At 44.7% G+C, this 27,048-nt stretch overlaps 1 protein-coding gene and 5 non-coding genes across 6 annotated transcripts in view; 1 reads left to right on the top strand and 5 right to left on the bottom strand.

Moving 5' to 3' along the window:
- Nucleotides 1-299: 299 nt before the first annotated feature.
- On the bottom strand, nucleotides 300-372 carry TRNAV-UAC (transfer RNA valine (anticodon UAC)). Its single transcript has one exon. It is a non-coding gene; the product is annotated as a tRNA-Val (tRNA).
- A 292-nt stretch (nucleotides 373-664) lies between these two features.
- On the top strand, nucleotides 665-750 carry TRNAR-UCU (transfer RNA arginine (anticodon UCU)). The gene is given in 2 exon segments: nucleotides 665-701; nucleotides 715-750. It is a non-coding gene; the product is annotated as a tRNA-Arg (tRNA).
- Nucleotides 751-5,094: 4,344 nt separating this feature from the next.
- Nucleotides 5,095-5,167, bottom strand: TRNAF-GAA (transfer RNA phenylalanine (anticodon GAA)). The gene has a single exon. It is a non-coding gene; the product is annotated as a tRNA-Phe (tRNA).
- A 2,210-nt stretch (nucleotides 5,168-7,377) lies between these two features.
- Nucleotides 7,378-7,450, bottom strand: TRNAK-UUU (transfer RNA lysine (anticodon UUU)). Its single transcript has one exon. It is a non-coding gene; the product is annotated as a tRNA-Lys (tRNA).
- A 3,168-nt stretch (nucleotides 7,451-10,618) lies between these two features.
- On the bottom strand, nucleotides 10,619-10,691 carry TRNAF-GAA (transfer RNA phenylalanine (anticodon GAA)). Its single transcript has one exon. It is a non-coding gene; the product is annotated as a tRNA-Phe (tRNA).
- A 4,290-nt stretch (nucleotides 10,692-14,981) lies between these two features.
- OSBP (oxysterol binding protein) overlaps nucleotides 14,982-27,048 on the bottom strand; it is a 29,833-nt gene continuing 17,766 nt past the window's right edge. Inside the window, exons 9-14 of the mRNA XM_039860177.1 lie at nucleotides 26,782-26,902; nucleotides 19,822-19,925; nucleotides 18,756-18,851; nucleotides 17,682-17,863; nucleotides 16,669-16,889; nucleotides 14,982-16,570 (exon numbers count right to left, since the gene is read on the bottom strand). Of these exons, the coding sequence (XP_039716111.1) occupies nucleotides 16,428-16,570; nucleotides 16,669-16,889; nucleotides 17,682-17,863; nucleotides 18,756-18,851; nucleotides 19,822-19,925; nucleotides 26,782-26,902 (867 nt within the window). The 3' untranslated portion in view covers nucleotides 14,982-16,427. The remainder of the gene's footprint in view (nucleotides 16,571-16,668; nucleotides 16,890-17,681; nucleotides 17,864-18,755; nucleotides 18,852-19,821; nucleotides 19,926-26,781; nucleotides 26,903-27,048) is intronic.

The raw sequence follows: 27,048 nt of genomic DNA, 5'->3' as shown, positions 1-27,048 counted from the left end.
TAAAAACAGCTCACGCAGGGCTTAGGAGAGAGCAGGAGGAGGGCGCAGGCGAGGCGGCGCGCGGGGACCCGGGTTGGGCGGGTCTGCATGCACCTCCCGAGAGGGACCACAGGGGGGCAGCCTCGGCGACAGATCTGCGCGGGCGCGCAGGCAAGTGAGGCTGTACAGCCGGCTCAGGCCCAGGGCGGAGCCCCGGGAGAAACCGCAGCGTCTCCCGCTTCCTGGAGCAAAATGCAAGATCAGGTAGCAAAAGGAAACCTTGCCCTAAAATGTTTTTAGAAAATGATGTCAGTAGACCGTGGCTCCACTGGGGCTCGAACCCAGGACCTTCTGCGTGTAAAGCAGACGTGCTAACCGCTACACTATGGAACCGCGTCCGCCGAGGGCTTTCCAGGACAGAATAACACCACATAAAGATTTTTTTCTTCCGGATGTGGAAAGACGCTGAGAGTTGATGCCGGATGATCGCTCACGGAGAGAAATTTGAAAAACAATTTCGAACTCTCAAGCGCGAGTCAGATCCACGATTCTTCGTGACGACACAGGAGACATGGTTTCTCGGAGAAAGGGTGAATGACCTCACCCACCGGCTAAGGCTAATGGCCCTCGGGCAGACACCGCTTCTGCTTTGATGTAAGCAACGCAGGAAAGACGCTCTGTACCTGGCTCTGTGGCGCAATGGATAGCGCATTGGACTTCTAGACCAATAGGGGTATTCAAAGGTTGTGGGTTCGAGTCCCACCAGAGTCGTTTTCGTTTTGCTGCAGGAAAGGAAATAATGGAAAGAAGTAAAAAGATTATTAAAAAAAAAACCCTAACTCATTTAAAATTTTCAGTCCTACTCGCCCATTATGGAAAGGAAAGAAACTCATTCCAAGTCGTTAGGTTCTCACACGGGAAGGTGAGTCTTCTCAATCACTTCCACCTGGCTCCAGCCCTTCTGGTGACTGGAGATGAAAAATTAGCAGAATATAATAAATGTTATTGAGAACTTTTTTTTTCACTATACAGTACTGTTCTTTTACATCAGGAATAAAAAATTTTTAATTGTTCTGAAACTTTTCAGTAGTTGCTCGCGGCAAGTGCCATAATGGTCAAGTGGTTGATGCATTAGATTCAAGATCCAGTGGGTTTATATATTCTCTTGGGCTGCAGTCCGATTTGTGGTAGAGAGTACCCCTCATTCTCAAGCAGTAACAGAACAGTCGTTACCGAAATCTTGAGGACTTAACGATGGCAAGCTTTTGGGATTTCTCATTTGTAATCTTAGGCCTCCAGATGGGAGTAGCCAAGACAGCCTGAATGGTTAAGTGGCAATGACATTTTAATCTGAAAGTTAATGATTTTTTCGCCAGAATTAGAAAGTGTAACAACAACTTCAGAAATGATGGTTTGGAAGATACAAAGAAAATGTCTACGTGAAACAATACTACATTGTGGGGGAGGGGGAGGGGCACATTGTGCAGTAAAAACGTTCACTGTGGAAGTAGTCAACAGTTACTTCTTAAGATCCTGTGTGCCAAGTTCTAAATCCTGGGGTTGTAGGAATGCAGAAATAAAAAATGACGTAAAGCAAAACCAAACAAAAAAATAGCAACAAAAAAGACAAGGTCCTAACCAACAAGGCAACTGCCCAGTGCCACTTACATGAGAGAGTGACAGAAGGAAGAGATGGTTTATAAACAAGCCAATACACAGAATTTCAGATGGAGGTAAGCGCTATAAGGAAAGTAAGTCAGGGTGGCACAGAGTGGCATCGGACTTTCTCAGGACAATTTTTTTCCATTTGAATGCCACAGAACTGAATGGGGGGTGGAGAGAGTTTTCATTCACTTTAACAGGAACATTTTCCCCTTTTCTTTACCAAACAAAAACTCCGAGGATTAGTTCTGCCCCTGCTCCTCCTCCGAAAGCCTTCTCTAACCCATGGCCCTCTTTCAACTCCCCATCCGTTCATTCAACAGTTTTTGAGAGTTTGCTTTGTGCCGGCCACTGACCCAGGCATCGGGGATATACAGAGAGTTTCTGCCCTCACAGCAGAAACATTCTAGAGGAGAGGAAAGACAGGCTCATTAAACAGGTATTTAAGGTCGATTATGGTGTATGCCACAACAGAGACAGGCTCAGAGCCCCCAGTTCCTAACTCTACTGGCAGAGGATCAAGCAGCGATCTCTGGGCAAGTCCTGGTCCCTGTTTTTACAGGTAGGCAGGAAACTTCTCAAACCAAAGGAACTTAGAATGTGGGAAAAGGGATGGTGAGGAGGGGGACAGAAAACAAAAAAGCACTATGAGGTGTTAAATGAAACACAAACAGCTCCAGGTAACTGTCTCCATGCCAAGCAGGCAGTGCCACACTATTAACACTTGATTATGTACAGTTTGAGACTTTACTTCAGTGTTTGGTACCTGTCAATCTAGCCTGTCCTAGCAGAACAGGACTGGGGCCTCCGTGCTCTCCAGCATTCACAGCAGGACTCTGCAGCCACTGTGACCCTAGCACTATAGTAAAGAGCTGAGGTTTGGCCAAAGGCTCACCCCAGAATTGTCCTCATGGCACAGAAGGCTCTTTTCCTGGGGTGGGGGTGGGGGCTGGGTTTAGTGTTCTTGGTTGAGCCCAGATTTGTCTTCTGATTCTTAGGGATCCATATCTTCATTGGTAAAAACTGCACTTAATTCATCTGTGACTTTTCAATACCAAACAACTCTCCTGCAAAACCATGAGGCATGGAGGGATCTCCTGCTGGGAAGGAAATTTGTGTATATTTTAACCTTTCTTTGCTGTGATCTGTAGAAAACATAGGCTATGTGATCCCAGAGGGTGCCATAATTTTTTTTGTTCGTCGCATAATTTATTAGGGGAAAAAATATATGTTTGTTTTTTAAAATCTAATAATACAGATGTACCTAAAGGAAAAGGGGACAGCCTCCTCTCACACACTCCGCTGCCTTTCCTCAAAATGTTTATTGGATTGTTGTGTATCCTTAAACATCTCCGATGTATATGCAAATGCCAAATATACAAATATACATAATTTAAGGCTTCGTATACATACCCTTTCATTTTTTCATGCATATTATACCATATATATTGTTTAGCATCTTGTGTTGTTTTTTGCTTAACATAACATGGATATCTGTTCAAAACGGATCACTTTTTAAACTTTGCTCATAGTTCCCGATACGTTTCTTCGTAAAAGAATGCAGAGTTCATGGTTCCCCCACGTAGCGGTGTCCCTGAACCGGATCCCAGAAGGCTGAAATGGTTGTGAGGCTCTGCGGGATAGGACTCCCTTCCTTTCAAGACATCTCATCCAATGCCTCAAGGAAGGACATAGCGATGAAGGAACAGGACGAATGAAAAAGTGGACTCATTCATTACATCTGGAACACAGCTGCCTAGGTTAACAGGACTTCCTAAAAACATAAGATCCAGCCTGTAGCTTGCCTGATCAAAACCTTTCAAACGGAAGCTTCAGGAAAATGTTCAGAGCCCCTAGCAGACGCTCTTTCCCATTTGCTCAGAATTCTCTTTCCAGACCTTCAGGGGCGCAGCCACCATTCACACACAAGTTCGGTTACGCGTCACCAGCCCCTGGAACACTTGGCGGGCCCCTTCTGGCGTCTGCCGGATCCTCAGACATCCACAAAGGCCGGCTTCCCACCGTCAAAGCTCTCGACTGGGCGTTTCTGTTCTGCGTGTCTTCCTGCCCTACTGATGACGGGAACTGAGAGTTTGCGGCCCCGCAAGCGGGCTTAGGTCCTGGAGCGCGGCACGCACTCAATGAATGTCCAGTGAATGGTTAGAGACTCGATCAATTATTTATAATACTCCACCCACAAGACGCTCTACAAAGACAAAAACTGGAATTAGAAATCCTTCTGTTCACCCGAGGCCTGCCCAGACGTCCTGAATCTTGGAAAATCCCTCGTGGCTTGGGATGCTGCCGGGGCGCGGGGCAGGTAGTGTAGAAAAAAAAGGAGAAATAAAGACTCTCTCCCGCCAAACGCCTGTTCGAGCTTGATTTTGCACTTTCACCTCAGGGAATCAGCCAAAATACTCAGAATTTCAACCCAATATAAAAAGAATGCGGCCACTTGACCTCTTTTACTGTGCGTTAACACAAGACAGCCCGCTCTTCGTTAGTTCGGGTAGCTCAGTCAGTAGGGCCTCAGACTTCTAACCAGAGAGTCCAGGTTCAAGTCTCTGCTCAGACAGAGGCTTTCTAAACTCCGAGACAAACTAGAGCAGGTGTCAACCTCACTCTCACAGAGCAGGTGTGAGGATATGCTAAACGCCCTAAACGCTCCTGGGCTCCCCCACCAAGGAAGTGACCAGCCAGATCCTCTCTTGGATCTGGTTGAACCAGGTGGAAGGTGAGAAAGACAAGTGCTTGATAGCATATCTTCCAGTTTCTGCCCTTTCACGGGCTGCCTTCACGGGCTGCCTTCACGGGCTGCTCTGCCTTGGGATATCACTTCCCTAAAACTAGTATTACTTTTTTATTCAAAACGTTAATAAACACCTAACCAAAAAATGGTGCACCTGTCATCAGAGTCATGACACATGCTCCTGGCTGTAACTGCAGCTTTGGGCACTGAGCAATAGTTCAGGCACTTTTTATTAAAACCGCGATGAGAAAACTGAGCTTCCAAGAAATACTTCGGACCGAGACACGTGCTTGTAAATCAATGCATCCACTTGGGAACCATCCGTCACCAGATTTCTAACGCGCTGGTGGGACCCTGACTTGTGAGTCTGCTGCATAGACAGACGTTTTTGAAAACTATCTCCACGTCTGTCGCCGATGAGACTGCACTGGGGACCAAATCCAAGGTCTTCTGCCTGTAACTCAGATGTGTTAGTTTCCACGCTATGAAATGATTTATGCTTTCTTTTGGAGGTTTAAGCTCTTTGTCTCATCATACTGGTGTACTAAACACTTGTCTCATTGCCACGTGCCTGCTAAGAGACGTGGGGGGGCGGATATTAGATACAAACATACAACGCGATTGAGTAAGGGACGAGCCAACAGAGATGTTATAACGAAAGCGATGGACTCCAGTCCTGTCCTAAAATATGCCAGTAAAACCGTTGCCGAAACCCGGGATCGAACCAGGGACCTTTAGATCTTCAGTCTAACGCTCTCCCAACTGAGCTATTTCGGCGAGCTCGAAGGCAGTTTCTATGCCATTAAGGAAATTTAAAAAAGAGAGAGCGCGATCCATTTCCAACCTTTCAATTCTTAATTTCACCTTCCAAATAGCAGTGTTTTTAGCTCTGAGGTTTTGAGAGCTGCGAATGAGAAAAGTAATTCCTCTCATACGAGGAGAGTTTCGCGTTCTGCCTTGCTTTCTCTCTCTCTCCTAAGACCCTAATATGAACAAAGACATCCACGCAGTCCCCACCCACGCCCACCCTGCCGTGAGGTTCATATGATAACATCATAATTTTTAAATGGAATAACTAATTTGAGCCAAATCGTCCAGAGTTGAACCACAGCTATCCAGCTCCAAAGCGGAGCTATCCAGCTCCAAAACGACTCTAGTCGTTTTTTTGTTTGTTTATTTATTTATTTTTTTTTTTTTCTCAATTTTCGTCAAAGGGTGAAAACCATACCTGGAGCGGGAGTGAACTAGAGCAAAGGAAGGGAGAACTAGGAAGCCTCAGTACTCTCCATCCTTGTCCTCTGCTTGCCCTGGCCTGCTCTGTAGTCTTTCAGTCAGAGAATGGAGCAAAGAAACTCACTTTTCAAAGCTGTCAAAAGTGGACTTGATCACTTTCCAAGGCACTCCCTCAGGAAAAAGAAAAATTCAACTCCTTATATTGTTTCTATCCCTGGAATGCCATGGGAGCCCCATAATGTACTATCTTCAAGAAAGAAGCCGCTCGTAACCAACCAGAACTCTCCTCTTTGGATCAGTGACCGTGGCTGTCCCTTTAGCACAGACCGACCAACACAAGTCTCATGAATATGAACATATGATCTTGGGTGTATTGGAAATCTATTTCTTTGATAAGGTTCCTTACCTGTTTCAATGTATATGTTTAGTTTCCAGCCTAGAAAGTTCTTTAATAATAATAGCTACAATGTATTGAAACCTTGTTTTTAAGCAAGGGCTCTATTAAGTACTGCGCATGCGTGTTGTTTTATTTGATTTCCACAAGTTTATGAGATGAATGCTGTCAGTACTATTCTGTTTCTACTGCTGAGGAAGCTATGCTTTGAAAAGGGGGAGGTGGCTGTGGGTCTATGTGAGCCCGAGACAAGGCGACCCTGCATGGACGGAGGCCCTGCGCCCACTTGGCCCTATCTCCATCCTGGCCCTGGCCTAGGCCCTGGCCCTGGCCCACTCACCAAGACTCCCTGGGTACCAGTCTCTCAGCCACGAAGGCAGCAGACTACATCTCCATCTTCTTAATGGGGAAATCGAGACCAATTTTCTTCTGTTGCCTGGCAGAAGCAAGGAAGGCCCCATCTCTAGCTAAGAAAGGATGGTCCTCTCGGGGAAAATTAGTTTAGTCTTGGGGAATCCATGTCCGAACTTCTCTTGTGTCCATAACCCAGCTTTCTCAAAACCTCTCAGAAGCTGAATGTTTCCCTTATGAATTTGTAGTCGGCGGGAGCTAACTTTTGTTGTTGTTGTTTTTCGAACACCGGGACTTGTCACCGGGACTTGAACACCGGGAACATCCAGTCCCTTGGATGCGCTTTCCCCACATGCACCCTCTTCCTTTCCAGAAGCTGCCGTCTCAACCTCAACTCTTCCTGGAATTCAGAGTCACTCTTTGGGGGAGGGAGAGAGATTTGAATTCGTTTGAGAGGGGCGGTTGTTGCTCTGGTTGGTGCCTCAGATTCTAGCTGGTGGTCCCTTCCTTTTCAGAGTGCAGAAATATTCTCTAGATTTAGAAGAGTAATAAGGGGCGGTGGAAAGGTGCAGGATGCGTGCCATATTCTTGCGGGCACCTAGCAAGAGGAAACCCAAGTCCCCAAGTAGCCGCGGACAGGAGAGCCAAGGGGGGGGGTCGGCGCCTGGGGGATAAGGGGGGGGTGGGGGGACAGTCTGAGGGACTTGCTGGGTGCGTCTGTTCCCCCCTCCTTTGATTACAGTTTGGACCTCGCAGACTGGCCGGTGATTGCAGAATAAATCAGCTTATTTAGTTCCTAGAGCCAAGCACTTGCAGTGTCTCGGAGGCCTTTGCTCGAGGACCAGTACTCGTGGAGGCCCTGGCTCTTCCCTGGAAAGCGGTTGGATAGGAAGTGTATACGCTCCGGGATTTCACTCCTTTCTCTACCGGAAACCGGCTAACAAACGCAGAGCTTTAAAGCTGGGTTTCATCTTTTAAATTACACTGGAAAAGGGAAGAAAAAACACTCCGCCCGAACAGGGACTTGAACCCTGGACCCTCAGATTAAAAGTCTGATGCTCTACCGACTGAGCTATCCGGGCTCACAAGAAAACTTTCCCTCGGATCAATGAAGACTGCGTCGTCGTTTGCGCCGCAAGCTAACGGGCATCGTCCCGGACGAGCTCCCAGTCTCTTTTGTATGTAATTCAATCGGATTCCGATCCAGGGAGTCTGGAAGGAGGTCTTTCTTGGGCAGCTGCGAACAGATTTCTTAAATGAAATGAAACACGCCCGTTTCATTTAGAGTCCCTGGCAAACGTGAATCCTGAGTTCTGCCAAACCCTGCGGAGGGAAGAGAAGCCGTTTACTTGCTGTCATCATCCCTGTGCGTTTCTTTGCCCCAAACTCAAAGCTCACAGGGTCGGCGACCACAGTTCAGCGTTAGCAGCAGGAGGTTGCCCCTTCTTCCGAAAAGCAAAAGCGCCACTTCGCAGCCCCTAGTCCTCACCGCAGGTGCGCGCCTCAAAAAGGAGCGCGGAGCTCATTAGCTGGAAGGACGAGATGATCCTGGCTCTGGCCAGAAGCGTTGGCAGCCACCACTGGCTGGAGCTCCGAGGTCACGCTCTTGGCCCCTCCCCTCTCGCCTGCCCCGCCCCCTCTGGCTTCTAGTCACCGCGCGCGTCGCTGGCTGAACCCGCCCTCCCCTTGTCTCACCCGTACCCGCCCTTTCAACCCTCTGGGCCTTTGCACGTGCTGTTCCCTTTAACTGGACCGCCACCTCCCTTTCACTCCTTCCCTGTCGTCCGCCCGCAGCACATCTGAGAACTCGGCCTAACCTCCAACCTTTCTGGGAAGCTCCTGGTGACCAGCGCCACCCCTGGCCTTTTTCTCCCCTGCACTGTGATCAAGCACAGGTCTAGCAGGCAAGGGTATGGGTGGCAAACCTTTGGAAGCCGGGTAGTCAATGCTTTAACAGAGGGGGATATGCAGTGCTTTCGTAACACAGGCAACGTAGAACCTGGCAGGAAAAAAAGACACTAGAACTGTGCCTTGGAAGGTAAGAGTACGCCCGGCAGACAAGAATGACAATTCAGGCACACACATCCTGTCTTCTTGGAGCTTCTTTCTTGTATCCCAAGTACTTTCCAGGGGGATTCCTCCTTTCCTGGAACTTGGGAAACGTTTGCTCTTTCAGGGCAAAGGCCCAACATTTTCTAAAAGTATGGCATCTGCCTTCATGGTTCCAAGGTGGCTGGCCTATGCTCAGTGAATTTTCCCCCTAGCAAGCAATAATAATCTCACCCTTCACTCTTACCTGTGTGTAACACTTTAAAGCATGCTGTCAGGGATGGATGGATGGATGGATGGATGGATGGATGGATGGATGCTAGATAGATAGATAGATAGATAGATAGATAGATAGATGATAGGTAGATAGATAGGCAGACAGATGGAAAGATGAGATTTATGTTAAGAAACTGGAAGGTGGGGACTGACAAGTCTAAAATCTGTTGGGTAGGGCAACAGGCTGGAAATTCAGGTGAGCAGATGTTGCAGTCCAACCTCAGCAGGGCGGCAATCTGTAGAGTCATGCAGATTTTGTCTATTACAGTCTTGAGAATTTGCTCTTCATCAAGACACCCCAGTCTTTGTTCTTATGCCTTCAGATGATTGGACGAGTCCCACCCACATTATGGAGAATAATCTGCTTTACTCAGTCTACTGATTTAAATGTTAATTACATCTAAAAGAAACATTCACAGCACCATCTAGACTGGCATTTGACCGAACAACCTGGCACCATGGCTAGCCAAATGGACACACGAAATTCACAGGCGAACATGCAGCATGCCAAGTTTGAACTGTGCGATTTCTTACTCCACCATTTTGTTTTCCTTCCTTTTGATCTACATTGGATTTTTCCAGAGTCTCTTATCAAAACGCATCCTTCCACCCAAGAACCCAAAGAAATGGGGGATCAAGCCCCTTATCAACTAGTATCTTGGCACAGATTAACAGAAAGGGGAGAGGATTTAACGTGTCCAAAAGCAATATTTCTACATTTTGCCTTTCACCATACCGCATTTTGAGACTGCGAGGACTGGATCTCATTCCTCCCCGCCTCCCTTGCCCCCTGGGCCGGGCCTGGCGCTGAGGCAGAGGGAAGGCGGCCGTTGGTCCGTAAGCGTGTGTTGCACTGTGCTTACCTTGAGTGGGGTGGCTCATCTTCTTAACAAGATTTTTTTCAAATTAGGATTCAGTCCAGAGCCTCCAAATTTCCCTCTCCTCTATCACCATCCCAGACCAGGGTGGACAATTCTGGAAGCCTGGGGACAGGTGGGATGGCTGATTCCGGGGGTTTCCTGGGGATCCCGCCAAGGTCTTTGTCAGGTGGCGGTGAGAAAAAATCAAATCGGCTGATCCATGTAGATGCGTTTTGTAAACTGCGAGGTGATGTGAATAAGACACTACCGCCCCTCCTCCACCACCCCCAGAAGTCCAGTTCGTTCTGGCTGGAGTTTCAGAGTGTCTTTGCGCATTCGGGGTGGGGGTGGGAGTGGGGGTAAGGGCGACGATACAATGTACAGTGGTGGTTTGCGACTTAGCCAACAAAAATACAGTTACATTTGAATTTCAGAGACACAATGATTATGTGCTTGTTATATTCCATGCAATATCTGGACATACTTATATTAAAAATATATTTGTCATAAACCAGAAAGGGCTTCCGATCTGCCCACCGCCAACTTCCCCACCAAAAGCTGTCCCGAGTCCTGGTTATCGTTAAACCAGCTGGAACTAGTCGAAATCGAGGATTTCTTTGGCGGAGAGGGGGTCCGGGCTGTCGCCATCCCGCGGAGTCCTGGCCCACCCCGGGTCCTAGCGGGAGGTGAAGGCGATGCAGCCGGAGGCCCTGACGTGAACTCGGGAACAGGAAAAAAGAGGGAGATCTGGGAGGATCTGGAAGAAAGTGAGGGGCGCTCAGTGAGTGGGGAGAGCGGGGTCTCACCTAGACCCAAGACCAGGGAGAGAATACTGACGGTACACTGAGCGTTTAAACGGAACAACATAAACCCCTTCTCGATTTCCAGTTTTCTCCCACCGGAAGGGGAAAGGGTGGGCCAATCAATCCACCTGTGTCAGCTCCAAGCACCTGCCCAACCACGTGCGAGTAGGAATGCCCACAGGAAGCGGGCCTGGGTTTTTGTCACAGAGGGGCAGATATTGTCCATTGAGAGGAAGGCCAGGCTGGTGGCAGCCAAAACTGCTGCCGAAACCCGGGATCGAACCAGGGACCTTTAGATCTTCAGTCTAACGCTCTCCCAACTGAGCTATTTCGGCGACCACGGCGCGCCCCTTTTTCTCCGTGTATCTGTAATGACTTAATATTTGTTTCATTATAACAAGAAGTCTGTATAAAGGTTTAGCTAAAGGTAGGTATTGAATAAATATTACGGAGGTGATGAGACAAGGCCTCTGTTTATAAGCTAGAAGTTATAACTTACTTTTCTCAGTAGTTTTTTTTTTTTTTTTTAAACTGCCTTGCAATCTGCTTTTCTCATTTGAAAATAAACCATGGACATCTTGTCAGTGATGTCGACCTATTTCATTGTTTAACCCGCGCACAGGATTGGATTGTATGGATATTTAATCCAATTCCTGATGAGGGACACTTTGACTTTCCCTCCCTAGTTTTCATTATTAAACACAATATTGCAACGACCATCCTTTTGTATTTGTTTTTCTTGCGAGAAGGCACATTTTCCAAGGTCAAAAGATATGAGCATTTTGAAATTTTCAGATATTGTTAAATTGGACTCCAGAAGTGTTTGGAAGAGGACAGCAAGGCCATTTGTAAAGGCTGCAAATGTGGACTTTCAATGTTACTTCTAGAGGAGTTATACGTAGTCATTGGATCTGTATGTCAAAAAGCATTGATTTGCTAAACCTAAATATTTAAAATATACCTCAATTTTTGTAATTCTGGCATGTTAAAGTACACAGACATTGTCAAAAAGTGGAATCGGCTCAGGCCTCTCTCCGACTTTGAGAAGCAAGCTCTGCTTTAATAATATCCCCCAATATGTTGATTTTCTTCCACCTCCTCCCGTTTTACGATTTCGCGTCCTTGTTGTTCATGTATGTATAATTTCACTAGTCCTAACCTTAACTGAATAAGAATCTCTGCAGATGGGGCTCAGGATTGTGTTTTTTAAAGCTGACCCGATGATTTTAATGTGCAACTTCTCTTTGCATCCCATTCGTCAGTTCTCGCAAAACTGTCACCATTACACATAGACCTGTTTTAAAGTGCTTACTCAACCTCGCCACAGGCACCTCCAACTCAGAATGTCCAGAAATGTGCCCATCTTTCTCTCTAAACGTGTTTATCCTACTACCACCTTCCATCTAAGCTTCCCAAGCCAGAAAAATACAAATTCCTTCCTTTTGCCCTCTGCTCTTCACCCATAATTGTACCCAAATGCTGGTCATTCCAGTTCAGTAATTCTGGAATCCCTCCACTTTGCTTTATTCTCGAATCTTTCCCAAACTCTTGATTTTACTACCTATTGATAATTTTCCACACTGGAAATCATCATCCTACTTAAAAATCCTTCACTGGCTCCCTAGCTGAAAACCAAAACTAAGGCTTCTTTATATGGTATATAAAGACTTCCCCCATTCGGGTTTTACCTCTTTCCGGAACCTTATCAGTGCTCTCTCCTTGACCCTGAACCCTAATCATTCACACTCAGGATGCGTTCCTTGACTTTGCTCTTCATCTTTGTCCGTGTTGCATTTTTGATTCTGCCCTTCCCAACCCCTATTAAACCCGCAACTCTCAACTTAGATACTTGCTCTTAAATTCTAGAAATCTCTGACATGTCTATCCACTCCTTCCTATTCCCTATAGGCTAGTTGCCCCTCTTAGAGTGCTTTCACACCACTTGCCAAACTGGATTGTAATTGCCTGTTTATCTGAGCTCTTTCTTGCCATTTGCATCCCTAAAGTGTTACATAGCGGGCTAGAGGAAACGTTCAGTGAATGAATGAAGACATTTCTAGCCGTATCTCAAGGCCAACTTGTTCTTTACTAACTTCTAAAATCACCTGGTCAAACTCAGATGAGATCTCTGCGAGGCTATATATAGATTCTGAGCTATATATAGATTCTGAGCTCTTTAGTTATTGTCTTTAAAGATGCCTCATTTGGCCGCCCTGCCTCCTTTCCCTGAGGGATGAATGTGAACCAGAAGAGCACTCTGCTTGATAAGATAGTAGAGAGGAAGCCCTAGAATACAACCACAGATTATTTTGAGCTTTGGAAGAGAAAGCCACCAAAAGTCTGAGAATGCTTCCCACAGGGCAGGACTGAGTAGTGGGCAAAAGCTTTATAAACTGATAGAAGCAAGCTCTAAATTTTGATAACAATCTTAGAATTTCACAAGGTATACACCTGCCAGTCAATAAATCCCAAAGGTTTTTCTGTCTCCTTTTAGTACTTACTATGTTGTAGATTGTTTTTCATTTACCTTGCTGAAAGCAGAGCAGACCCTTGAAATGTACAGCTTAAACATTTTCGTGGAACTTCAGAGGCCCTCTGACAATTGTCATAATTTATAATTTTGCTGAGTCATAATTTTGAATCACGAGTGTGGCAGATCCCTCAGGATCCACATCCCAACCCATCACGTCACAGTGGCCTATGAAAAGACTAAAGGGGGGATTATTAAAATGTTTTCAGGTGCAAAGTGGTATTCAAAGATTGCAGGATGCAGCTCTCACCACCCACAAGGGGCTACTGCAATGGTTTTTAGTTTGTCAGAAAAAAAAAAAAAAAGTTGAAATGTAACGCCAAGCCCAGCAATGGGCATTAGGCAAGTGCTTTGAACAGATAGTGGCTTTCCCAAGAACCAGGCTAGAAAACCAGTCCCTGACCACACAGCTAATTCTGTGGACATGAGCGCCTTCATAAACCAAGGAGCATGGAAGCTGAACTTCGAGAATGCCCACAAAACTGTGCTCCCCACATTAATAAGCCCCGGAAACAGAAATGTGCATTTCTGCACGATGTGGTATAATCCAGGAGGAAACCATTTAACTACCAGCTGCCTTCCGACCCAGTTTCTCCCAGAACACAAGGTTGTAGGGGTCACAAACTCCGGGGTTAAATAAATCCGGCTTTGAATTCCAACCATGTGACTAACCAACCCATCAGCTGTGTGACCTTAAGTGGATTTAAGTCAAGTTAGCCATTTCAGTGCCTTTCTTCATACTCAACATGGCGATTGTTAACAACTACCTCTTAGAATTGTTTAAGTGTAAGCCAGTGTCCAGAGTCCCCATCTCAGCGCCCAGGACGCGGAAGCAGGTGATGTATAACTGTGCTTGATTATGTGGATTGTGCTTGCTGCGTCACGGCCCCCCGCCCCCCGCCCTCCCCACAGCTCCCCAGGCCCCTTTGATCACCCTGCTCCCTCCTTGCCTTACGGAGAAAACCTAAACTAGCATTTTCACTGTCTTCTCGCCAAAGTCAGTCGATAAGCAATTGCTTATTTCAAAATATAGATTTGAATCCCTGCGTGAAACGACTAAGAATTTGAGAATCTAAATGGACAAATTAAATTCAAGAACATTTTTATTTTTTGAGTGAAACAGGCCCGATATCGATAACACTAGAGACGATCCCCCTGTCCCAAGGGGGCCTGCTGACGACTGCGCCCCGGTGCAGCAGCAGGGGCTGGGCGCACTGCTCTTCCGGTCCCGGGCTTCCCTAAGCGTCTGCGAATCTGGGCCCCGTTTTCCCACGAAGATCAGTCTCCCAGACTCGCGAGAACAAATCACCAGGCCTGTTCTCCAACTCCTCCCACCACCATTTACCTAGTTAGAAGTGAATCAGACGACCAATATGACTTTTTAAAAATTATTTAATTTAGTAGTTTTCTTGGAAAAAAACAATAAGGCAAAAAAAACTAAAATATATGTTTTGTTTTGTTTTGATGTGACTTTATTTCACCTGAAGGACTTGAAGCTTCTTCCGTTAGCAGGAATCTGATGGGGGATCGGGCTGGAGATGTAGGGCAGACGGTGTAGGAAGGAAGGGTGGGGACAAAGTGGGGAGGTTCAGCGTAGTTGAGGGAGTCCCACTGTCTCAAGCCCGTCTATTCATCAGGTCACACTTTCGCAGGCCTCCTTGAAGGAAGCCCCAGACAGCCCCTTGCTCGTGCTGGGCATCAGGTTGGTGGGCAGCTCCCCAGCACCTGCCCCTCTCCCTGCCCCTCTCTCGTCACAACGGGGAAGGAGGGCGGTGGGGAGGGACTAGGCACACTATCAACCCAGTATAAACCCAGCTTCCTGGGCGGGCTGGCTTCCTCTGGAATGACATTGCCCGCTACAACCCACACCCTGGCTGAGGCTCAGCTGTTAAGGAACAGAAACAAAAAACACGAAACAAAAAGCATACAAGGAAGGCACCTCAATGTGTGATCCTCAACCAAGGGTGGGTTGCTCGGGGCGAGGTTTCTCAAGACAACGGAAACAGAGAAAGAACAAAAACGGAGGAAGCCGAGGCCCAGCAGGAGCAGGTCGCTCACCCACGCGCGTGACGCTGCTGTCAGCCCCGGGTCCTTGGAAGAAGGTTCTTTTGGGACTCGGCTGTGTGCTGTGATTTGGACAGAGGCAGAATGAACTGGAAATTACCCTCCTGACTTTTGACCCATACTCTTCCTGACGAAAAGAAGGAAAAAAGGCAGGAAAGAGGTTTTCATTTTCAAGAGTCAGGTAATTAGGAGAGCAGACTGGACAGCGGTGGGCGCCCCATGATGCAAACGCTGGCTAACCCCTGTTCAGTGGCTGCCAGACATGATCCTGCTCCGGCTGAGTCTGTCCCCTCAAGGTGCGAAGCAGAGGCTCCGCTCCACGCCCACACACCCGGGACAGTCCCAGGGAGACGAGCGATATCAAAAAACAAGATTCTTAATGGGAAGAAGGAAAATCGAACAAAAAATTAGATTTTTCTCTACATATATATAATATACAGATATTTAACACATTATTCCATAAGTGGCTCCAGTCCATGGGGCTTGAGAGATGGTGACAACTCTTATTCCAGATGAAGTCCTCTCAGATTCTGAAGTGTATCAGAACGGGAGGCAACGTTTCGCTCCACACTGGGGCACGGCCCCCGACTGGTGTTGTGCCAAGAGCAGAGAAGCAAGAAAGGCAATGAAGGATGGGGGTGAGGAGGAACTGGGAAAGCGAAAGTGGCTAGCGGTCTTTTTCCATCCTGCCTTGTGTTCTCAGAAGTTCTCCGCCTGAGCAAGTCCGCAAAACCCCTTTGTGAGGACACCGCTACCCGCCTACCGACCAGCACAGGTGGCCTCCGGCTGCTGTCAAAAAAGATGGAGAGCAGTAGCAGGGTGTTTTACGTGAGTGAAGATGGCAACTTCCAAGAATATAACTAAATATTCCAACTATACAGAACGGTCCCCCTGGCGAGCGGTTCAAAACGCAGTTCTCTCTGCACCGACGCCCCCCCAAGAAACTAACCCCACTGGTGAACTCATTTCAGCACGTCAGCCTCAGCTCCACCACAATCATTCGCGATGCCTCCGTTGGTAAGTCTTACATGTTTCCTTTTAAAGGGACTTCAAAAATCAGCTCTTGCTCTGAACAGCACCAAAATGCCCCTGAATCATCATCTTGCGTAGATCTTGGCCGAGCAGGGCACTAAAAGGGGAGGGCGAATGACATCATCTTAAATGGGGGCACAGGGAGAAGGAAGAGCCAAGAGTACTTGACTTTGCAGAAGTGGAAAAACGCTAACGTCCAGCCACTAAACTCTCTTACAAACATAGGTATCTAGTATGTCAATTTCAGTTTGTTTCAATCAGCTAAGGCAACCAGCCAATCACCACCACTGGTGTCTGCTTCTGGTGATTGATTTGGAAAAAATGATTGGTTAAGACAGACAAACTTGAGGAAAGCACTCAGTAAGAGAGTCCCAATGGCCGGCTTTCCCGCACATCCTCTGTCCTCTTCGCCTTTGGCTCCTCCTTTTTTGTGACTGCCGAAGGTTCAGAAAATGTCCGGGCACGAGTTCCAGTCCTGTTTTTCTTTACACTCCCAGTATCCTCCCCTATAAATATGGGTTAACTCCTTGGTAACAGGGTCCTTCTTCCGCTCAAACCACAGTGCCTTATAGGGATCGTAGGGTGTGCCTAAAAGGGAAAGAGGGCAAATCAAAACAGAATTAGAGCCTCAAACATGTTGGTATTCTCTACCCATCAAGAAATCGAGTAGAAGGCAGGTTCGTTACCGTCCTCTGTGGCTTTCACAGCTTCTGCTTCTCGTTTCTTCCTGGAAAGCCTTTGTTTTTCTTCCAGGCGCTGCTTCTCAGCATTTGCTTCATCCCAGCGCCCATTCTCCATCAGTCTCTGGTCTGGCCGTAACCGGCTGTCTGTGGGGGCCGTGCCCACTTCCCAGGCATTGAGAGTCAGGGCAAGCTCTGAGAAGTAGTACATGTTTTCTGCATTCTTCCTAAAAGTCAAAGATGAGAAAGAGAAAGGGTGATGCCAGAGCCCAGGCCCTAGCTAGTTAGGGAGCAACAACTAGGCACACTGCCAAAAGACGACATCACCGAGGCTGTTCGACAAATGCAAAGGCTCAAGGACCATGTCATCTCCCCCACAACTCAGAGGCCCTGACTGAACCCACTCCTCATCGTCTCCCCAGCATCATTCAGTTCCAGTTTCCTGGGCTGGTGTCGTGCTCAGCTGAAGAAGTTCATTAGGAAGAATGAAACATTCTAGTAAATGAAAATTCCTTATTCCTGTTTCCTCTGCTTTCTTTCTAACCTCTTCCTGGGATAATCTTGGCTATGACTACAGACTGGCTATTACTACATATTAAATGATGACAGGAGACAAACGGCCTCCATCTTATTTCCAAAGTCCTGTACATTATCTCAGAAAGTTTGATATTGCTGCTGGGCCTTTAGGCAAAACGGTAACAGGTGGTAGGTAACTTCCCTTCTAGCCACTTCTAAATGGTTTTGCTCTAAATTATAGAAAAGTAACCACAATCCAAAGGACCCTACAGAAAGCACCAAATATGGCTGGGAAGAAATGGTGTGATTAGTTTGAACTGTCTTGGGACAGGGCATGCTACATCTCCAGCCATACGACAACCTTCTGGTGATCTCGCCAAAGGTTTAGATTTCTCTTGCTCAGTCTCTCACAGAATTAGGTGGGAGGGGAGGCAGAAATGCCGCCAGTACGGCTCCTGGGCTGAGGCCACAGGACCCCGGGTGGCAGGCCTGCCGATACTCACGGTAGAGGGTTCCTCTTCCACAGCATGACCCTGCTTTCCTCAGCTTCATGGCCTCTCTGTCGAGCGTCACCCCCATTTTCCCCAATGACTGGCTGTACTTTGAAACAATCCATTTTCTCATCCCACGTGCCCAGGAGGACAAAGTGAACTTTTCCTGATGGATCTGTCACTTCTCCTGTCACCTGCAAGGATGGACAGCAGGGCTTTAGAGTACAGACCACAGCCATCTTGAGTTAGCTTACCTGACGACTCTTCTGGAAACCAAAGTCCTAGGGTAAATGCCGGTTAAATCCTGTTATGACAAATGCCATGGAGTCATCCAAATTATTTTGTTAAATTTTCTTAAGCTGCTTAAAATAACTGAGCCATGAGTTGGAGGTTTCATTACCATTTTATTGTAGTTTTTGAAGTAATGATAACATGTAGAAAAAAGATCTGACTGGTGCTCAGAATCATGGTGTTTTCTTCTCTCCAGAAATCAGAGCGAGCCACAAATGGATTTAAATCCCCAACTATTCTTTGCTTTCCCACCAGAATTCTCATGGCACCCTTCCACTGTGGGGTCACACACAACTTGTGCTCAGACTCATTCACAGGGTCAAAGTGCCCACCCCTTCTTCCTATAATCCTTTTATTAGTCCCTCCTCTGTTTCCTATTTTCGGTCTCTCATTGCTCTTGATTTTTACTTTCTTACTTGTTGTTGTTTCCAGAAGGAGGATTTTGTTTTAGTAATGCAACAGATCCCCTTTCTTGCTGACTTTCTCCTTTACCTCTCTTTTATTTGTGAATCACCATATGTGTATATATATTTATATTTATATATGTATTTAGAATAAATATATATTTAGGAAAAAATATATATATTTAAATTATCTATTTATCTACCTGCTTATCCATCCATCCATCCATCCATCCATCCACTCATCCATCCATCCATCCATCATCTATCCACTCCATAATTCAATTCCTTACCCATCCACCCAGAGAGAGAATTTCACATTCCGGTCCCAAAGGAGTAGGCTTTCAAATGGATACATGTTAAATGAAAAAATTTAAATTCCAACTTCTCTTACCTTTCTTGCTACATCCCGAGAAAAGTAGCTATAAGGAACAAATTTAAGATTGCACTTGTCTCCTGTCTTGTGATTCACAATATCAATCTCACCAGACTATAAAATGAAAAGAATCATGGATTAGTTTTATAAAGACTGGATGATGTGAATATCTAGCAACACCATGCCTCACAATTCTTTATGTTCAGTCTTCCATTCTAGCACTCTCTTGCTTAAGCTTCAGGTCTTAGCCAACTGTGAGATGGGGCAGGAAATGTCACCTTGGATCCCAGGTTGGAATGAAGACCAAATGACCTTTGTTTTTTTGTGTGTGTGTCACATGTTAGGTGGCATGATTTGACCTTCAGCACATATACTGGTATTTACATAATAATTTACTTTTCCAAACTGATCCTCCACTAGTACCTTTCAGGAACTCTGTGCTTAAATCAAAGTAATCTCCTCGCTATTTCAAGGTTACATATGGCAGGCCTTTCTATATACTTTATTCATTTTATTTTCTTCTCCTCTCAATCTTCTGAGTCCCAAACCACTCTTTAAGATGAAGCTTAAGTCACACAGCTGGGACTTTTCCTGATGCTGACAGTGTGCCCTCTTCTGAATTGATTGCGACCATTGTCTTAAGAGCATATTCACAATTAAAAAGATATTAACTTAGTACACCTCTTATTCTACTGTATTTTGTTAAATACTTTTCGACGTACACATATTTGTCACATTGTCAATGATACAGTCACTCTCTGAAGACAACGTCTCATCTGACTTTGTATCCCCAGGACCTGGCACTCAGCTTGGTAGTAAATGTCTAATGAATAAGGAAAGGATGAAGAATGGGAGCCGTGTTTATTATTTTCCTGTATCCGTCATAGTGTCTGACATAATCCCAATGAATGTTATTACTTGGTCATTTATAAATAATACTTTGTGGTACAGAAACTCAGGGAGGCTGAGAGAAATTCCTAGGAGAAACTGATAGGTAACAACAGTTTGGGGCCAGTTCATGTGTCCTGAGTACCTAAGGAGGTATTCTTCTGAACTTCAGAAACGCATGGGCACCTGTGCTCACCTGGTCTATCCACAACTTGCCCACAATAATGTTGTGCACTGTTGTGGTAACTTTCTTCCAAGTGTAGTGGTGCCCAGTTGCATGGAAAATACAGTGGATGCTACCTGGAAGCAGAGAGAGGTACATAAATTAAAGCAAATATTAGAAAAAATATCACTATATGAGCTAGAAATAAGAATGGGTTGATTTTCTTTTGATATTTCTTACTTTTAAAAGAAAAAAAAACCAATAAATCGAAACGAATTTATAACTTTCTTAAATGTTGGAAACACTGACTGAATCTTTTCGCTTGATTTTTAAATTTATGAGAAAAACATAACGAAATGATGACAAACACTGACAACTGATACAGCTTATCTAGGAAGCAATATTGTGCAATTGTAGAAATAAAAATGAAAGTAACCCCCCCAATCTTTTCACCAGCTGTGTCCATCATACCAGCTGCAAAATTTATAGGAACAGGTCAAATCTGCCTCAACATGAAAAAATAGAATTGATTGTGGGAAGGAGCATACACTGGCGGTCAGTACTGGGGGCCAGACCCTATTTTTAGTAACTAGCTGTGTGACCTTATGGGTCACCCATCTAAGGGCTTCAACAATGAAAAGGAGTGATGGATAGAGTAGGGGCTTTGGGGTCAGACAGGACAGGATTCAGTCTTGGCTCCACTACTCCTTAGATGTGTGACCCTGTGTTGTATAATAAAGAATTTGTCTGCTCTTTCCATGGTTCCTGGAAAGAAATATCTAAGCCCTAAGCCCTTGGAATTTCCCAAGTGATAGTGATGTCTTTGTTATTCACAGTGACTCTGAAAGTTTATGCCAGTGAGTCATCATGGTGGGCCCCCAGATAGCTTCTGCTAGCAAGATGACCCAAAATGAGGGCAGGACAGAAAGCCATGCCACGTGATTAGAGACTGGGGCTTTGAGCCACCTGATAAGGGCTGGATCGCCCCACCTCCTGGGAATGACATTCCCTTCCCTCCAGAGAGAGAAGGAGGCCTGGATATGCAGTTCAATCATGTGGCCAATGATTTGATCGACCATACCTATATAATAAAACTCCAATAAAATCTCTTGACAACGAAGCTTGCTGGAGCTTCCTGGTTGGTGAACATATCAATGTGCCAGGAGGGTGATGTGCCCTGTTTCCATGGGGATGGGGCGTGGAAGCTCTCTGTTCGGGACCCTCTGTTTCTTACAGACCTTACCCTCTGTTTCTCTCTTCGTTTGGCTGGTCCTGATTTGTACCTCTTACAATAAAACTGTAAAAGCAAGGATAGCATTTTCCTGAGTCCTGAGTCGTTCTGCCAATTATCAAACCTGAAGGAACTGTGGGAACCTCTGAATTTATTTCTTTTCTTTCTTTTTGAGGGGAGGGAAACCCCTGAATTTATAGCCAGTTGGTCAGATGTGCAGGTGGTCTGGGGCCCTCCAAACACGTGGCTGACATGTGAAGTAAGGGCAGACTTGCTGGAGACCATGCTTTAACTGACAGGGTTGGTGTGAATCCAAGCGGTACCAGAATGTACCAGTACCAGTACCAGAATGGCGTTGTAGTACTACACCCTGGGGATGTTTTTAACTTGCCTAGGCCTTGGTTTTATCCACCTGTAAACTTGCAGTAACCACATGTAGTTGTTCCTTAAATGTGTCTGTTTGCCCAGTAAAATGCTTGAAACATAATAGGTATTCAGTAGATATAGTCTTCTCGTGTGCCTGTGAGTTAATCGCAAATGAATACCAAACCAAAATCAATGGTTTGAAGAGAGGTGGCTGAAGATTCAAAATAATAAAAAAATTTAAAGATTTTATACACACACACACACACACACACACACACACACACACTCACACACATATACACACATACTTATAAAACAGTTAATTCTAGTAATGGTATAACTCTAAGCTCCCTCTGTAACCACTAGTGAAAAGAACACTGATTGTGGCTTAGTTGTGTCTTTCTTGCACAAAAGATTAAAGCAGTCCTGGCTGCTGCAGCAGCAGGGGTGGTGACGGTGACAATGACATTAACAGTAATGGGAACTCTGCTGAGAGCACTGCTGTGTACCAGATGCTGTGCTATGTCCTCCTCACACATTATCACATTCATGACCATTTCCAACACATACCCTACACCTCCTGCTCAATGAATGACTCTTCCACAGCCACTGCAGCCTATTCCCCATCATCTCTTGCCTAAACTTCTATAACAACTTCTTTTTTGGTCTCCCGGCTTCTACTTTTGCCCCTTAAAGTCTCTAGTCAAAATGGTCTCTTTAAAACATGTCATATCAACTTGGCGCACTGCGTCAAACCTCTCAATGATTTTCCACTGCAATTAGAAGAAAACTCTCTGACATCATGCACGCCCCGCCACCCCCACTCACGCTGAGCCAGCCTCACTGCTTCTCATGCATGCTATACTTGTTCCCCCCTCAGGGCTTTACCTTTGGGGTTCTCTCTGTCTGGAATGCTCTCCCACAAACCATCTTTTGGTTGATTTTTTTGTTATCAGGTCTCTGTTCAAACGTAACCTTTTCAGAGTGGATTTCCTTGACTACTCTATCAAAGGAACCACACGCATACTCGTTTCTCCATTAACCTCTGAGATATCTCCACTTTATTTTCTTCATAGACTTCACACCATAGAAAATTAAATTAAATTATATATTCGCTTTGTCTTCTGCTTAAGACAAGAACACAAGCTAAATGAGAGCAAAGTGGTTTTTGTTCACTACGGTATCCATAGCACCTACAAGATTTCCCGGCATATGGTGGCCCTCAAATATCTGCTGATACCTCAGCTGCAGTCGCTCTATCCTCTAGATTTGTTTCTTATTGCTGATGGAACCAATGCCACATTTGGTGGCTTAAAATAACACAGTTTCTGCTCTTACAGTTCTGGAGGTCAGAGTCTAAAAATCAAAGTGTCAGAAGGGCTGTGACCCTTCTGAAACCTCTAGGGGAGAATCTATTTTCTTGCCTTTTCCGGCTTCTAGCGGTCACCTGCTTCCTTTGGTTGTGTTCCCTTTCTAGCACCACTCACATCTCGTTTCTGTTGTCACTGACTCTGATCCTCAGGCCTCCCTTTCATAACAACCCTTGCGATTATACTGAACCCAAGGAATAAACCAGGATTAGCTCCCCATCTCGAGATCCTTAACATAACCACACTTACAAAGTTCCTTTCATTATGTAAAATGATATATTCATAGGTTCCGGGGACTAGAATGTAAACATATTTTGGGGGAGAGGGGCCTTATGCAGCCTACCACATTCCCATTTTACCAATGAAGACTCTGAGCTCAGATAGGTCAAGTCATTTGCCCAAAGTCACACAGCTAGAGAATGCCAGAGCTGAAGTTCAAAATGATCAGAACATCTGTATAGCCTGATACCATAATCCTATATTCCACCCTGATGATGTACCTGTTCTGTAGTGTCCCTTCCAGCTCCAGGAATAGTGGAAAAACAAAGAATGTCCTAGGACTGCCTTCCTTTATGTAATATTGTGTCTTGAAAACTTGACATTAAGTTAAAGATCTAAAAATAGAGCCATTTAAGACGTATGAAGGGGAAGAGCCACCTCCAGAATGGTGGAGTAAAGACACATATGTTTGCTCCTCAGTATAATCAAGAACACTAGCACCTCAAACAGCCTTTTCCAAAGTGATTATCAAAACCATCAGTGGCAACTGTTTAACAAAGCAGCTGCCAAGATGGTGTACAGCTGGAGTAACTGAAGAACTAGTAGCCAGAAATTCCTGAATTTGATAAATATACTAATCTACACATCCAAGAACCTCAATAAACTCCATGTAGGATAAACTCAAAGAGCACCGCGCTGAAATCCATCATAACCAAACTATTAAAACACAAAGACAGAGAATCTTGAAAGCAGCAAGAGAAAAACGATCCTAAATAAGATAATCAGAAACCATGGCAGAATGTGAGATGACACATTCAAAATGCTGAAAAAGGTTGTCAAACCAAGAATTCTATAACCAGCCAAACTATTCTTTATATATATATAAAAAAAGGAGAACTTAAGACATTCCAGATAAACAAAAACTAAAAAAATGCATAGCTAGCTCATCTGCCCTTCAAGAAATACTAAAGTCCTTCGAGGTGAAATAAAGGGACACTAGACAGTAACTTAAATCTACAGTAAAAAATAAAGGAAAAAAAAAAAGAAATGAAGTGATCGTTAAAGAAAACTACAACTAAAGCATATCTTTTGCTCGCAGTTCTTTTTTCCTCCTGAGTTAAAAGACAACCACATAAAGCAAGTTATAAAACTATGTTGATGGAATTATAATGCAAAAAAATACAATTTGTAGGAAAATAAAAGCATGAAGGAAGGAAAAGGTAATGGATCCGCATAAGTGACAACGGTTTTGTATACTATTCAGAAAAGTTGGTATTAATCTCCACTAGACTATTAGAAGTTAACTAACACCTAGGATAACCACTACAAGAATACCTTTAAAAATACAGTAAAAGAAATAACAAGAGAACTAAAATGGTAAACTAGAAAAACATCTACTTAACACAGAAAGAAGGCACTAACGGAGGAATAGAAGGACAAAAACACACAAGATGTACAGAAAACAAATACCAAAATAGGAGATGTAAATTCTACCTCGTCAATAACTATAACAAATGTAAACACTTTGTGTCTTATTAAACACTCTATTAAAAGGAACTTAGAAACTGGAAATATGGATAAAATATATAAGGGGACTTTTTTTTGACTAAAGTACCATTCGGGGACAAATTCACGGTCCGAGGAGCCCAGCAGTATCATTGACACAGAGATCGACAGGCTGAGTGGCTGCTTCATTCGCATTCTCAAATCGTGGTTCTTCTTGGGTTAGGGAACTCCGAACCCATAAAATAATATCCCTATCCAAACGTGTCTCTTTAAACTTCGGGGTTATCACCTAGTTCCAATACCCTGGAACTCAATGAGAAAATTCATATTTACCTCTATCATAGTCTTCATCATTTTACAAACTTCAATCATATTTTCTGGAAAAATTCTTTTTCCGATTGCAAGAATTCTAACCTTTTAGTCTATTTTACAAGAAGATTCAGATCACCTGCCGCCACCTCAAAAAAACATCTATCTGCCTATTCGCTCACAATCCTGTTTATGTATCTTTCTTCGGAGACATTTGTTGCCAACTCAGAATTTACCACCTATGAGCTGAGTACCACTGAGAATGTGAAAGTTTCACTGTACAATTCTCCTTCCAAGTCACGGACCCAAATGTATGAACTACAGCCGCCCCCAGGGCTAGTGTCTGGGAATACCACTCTCTATATTTCTGTATTCGACATCCTGTCACTATGTCAATTCTTTGTTCAATTTCCTCATGAAGGCTTGTGTCTGAGTTCTGTTCACTTAGTTTCCCCAGCACCTAGAACCATGCCTGGTACATGGCAAGTACTCAGTCCTAACGAATGGAGGGACTTAAAACAACACACTTGAGTAACCTGAATTCTTAAATAGCCTTAGGAATGGAATCCTATCAAAGATATTTAACTCTAAAAAAATTAGATCCATCACTTAGACATGTTTATACAGTTATTTACCCCTCAAAGAATTCTAGATTAGTCAAATTTTAGAGAAATGTATAGCACATCACTGGTAAGTTAGGTTTATTGCTACTTTTAATGTATATAGAACCCTCCTTAGAACTAAATATAATCCATCTCTTTGGAGAGCCTCAGGTGGCCCCTGAAACTCTTCTCCATGGGGGAGTCACACTGCTATAGGCCCACTGACACCCGACTTCTGCAAATTAGGTGTGATCATCCCAGGCATTTACTACTCTTAACCTAATACTTCTGTAATCACTAGCTTTAAAGAGAATTCAGCAGTTAGACTTTTTAAAATATCCCCCGTGAAGATCAAGACCAAAATCACTCAGTCTCCTTTTCATTTAAGGGCCTTTTGCATATTAACTATGAAGGGACAGTTAACACGCCAGTTCCCTTTTTCCTTTTGGAATTGCCAACATTCCTCAACTTTTTTCTGGCTAATTCCTACTTTGCACTACACCTGCTCCATTTTGTGTTTCTGGGAGAGAGGGACGTTTATTAAAGAAGATGGCTATACCGCACTAATCAAGCACCGCGGCCATGCCTCACGAGAGACCCAAACTGGGAGACAGAAAGCCACAGGAGCTCGGGTAGTCACTGTCGGCTCTGTCTTTAGGGAGCCATTTGGTTTCTATGTGCTTTGTGCTGCTTCTTCTGCAGACCAGCATTCACTCTTCAGTACACACATGGCCAAATGTGGCTGCTCTAGTTCAACAGAGTATCGAGAATCTCTGCTATACTTTTTGAGTAATCTCAATTCCCTTAAAGTTACAGACTCTCTAACATTGCATATTAGGATTCCTGTTCCAAGGCCTAATCTTTTTGATCTTGGTGCAAAATTAACTTGTGATCCAATACGATGTTTTAAAACAAAGTTTCATCTTACCTGGAGTTCAGCCATTATATAAATAATATCTAATCCATCTGACAGAGGAAGAGAGAGGGAGAGAAAGGTGAGGAGAGGTAGGAGGGGTAGCTAAGAAACTAACCTTGTAGTCACAAGAACTTTGATTTATAGAGAGAATCTGATTTCTAGGGTAATAGAAGAAACAACATCAGTTAAGAGATAATTTTTTTTTAATATTAGAATTTACTTTTAAAAATCATAGTTAAAGATGCATTAAATATAGCTAAGAAGACAAAAAACTTATGACTGCATGGGTCCTTACGGAGTCTCACACATCCTCACTCATTCGATAGCTGAGAAGTTAAATGACCTGCACGAAGCCAGCTAGTAAGGTTAACCAAGAGACTTTGGTCTCTTGTCTCCTAAACCAGTGATCTTCCCTCATGCCAGAAAACCTTCCGTTCCTGGAGCACTAATATCTTACAAAGATGGAGGCCTTACCGAGGGGCATGATGGAGAGGTATTTGCCTCGAAACTTGCTGGTGATTTTGATTTCCTGACGCAATGTCCAGCCATTTTTGGACTCAGCATGGTGTGCAGCAGCAGGGGGATGATGACTCACCTTGAAGAAATCAGTGGTTCAAATTAAGAAGGAAGAAAAGAGAAGGAAAAGATACTGTCTAGTAAGTGATGATAAACACCGAAAATTCGCACTTGACATTTTTATGTCCACAATAGTAGGTGAACACTAGAGCCTCCAGTGTGGAA

This window comes from Pteropus medius, unplaced genomic scaffold (assembly GCF_902729225.1).
Source record: "Pteropus medius unplaced genomic scaffold, Ma_sr-lr_union100, whole genome shotgun sequence".
Taxonomy (NCBI): Eukaryota; Metazoa; Chordata; class Mammalia; order Chiroptera; family Pteropodidae; genus Pteropus; species Pteropus medius.
The sequence above is the reverse complement of the archived record's forward strand: the minus strand, read 5'-3'. Positions and strand labels throughout refer to the sequence as shown.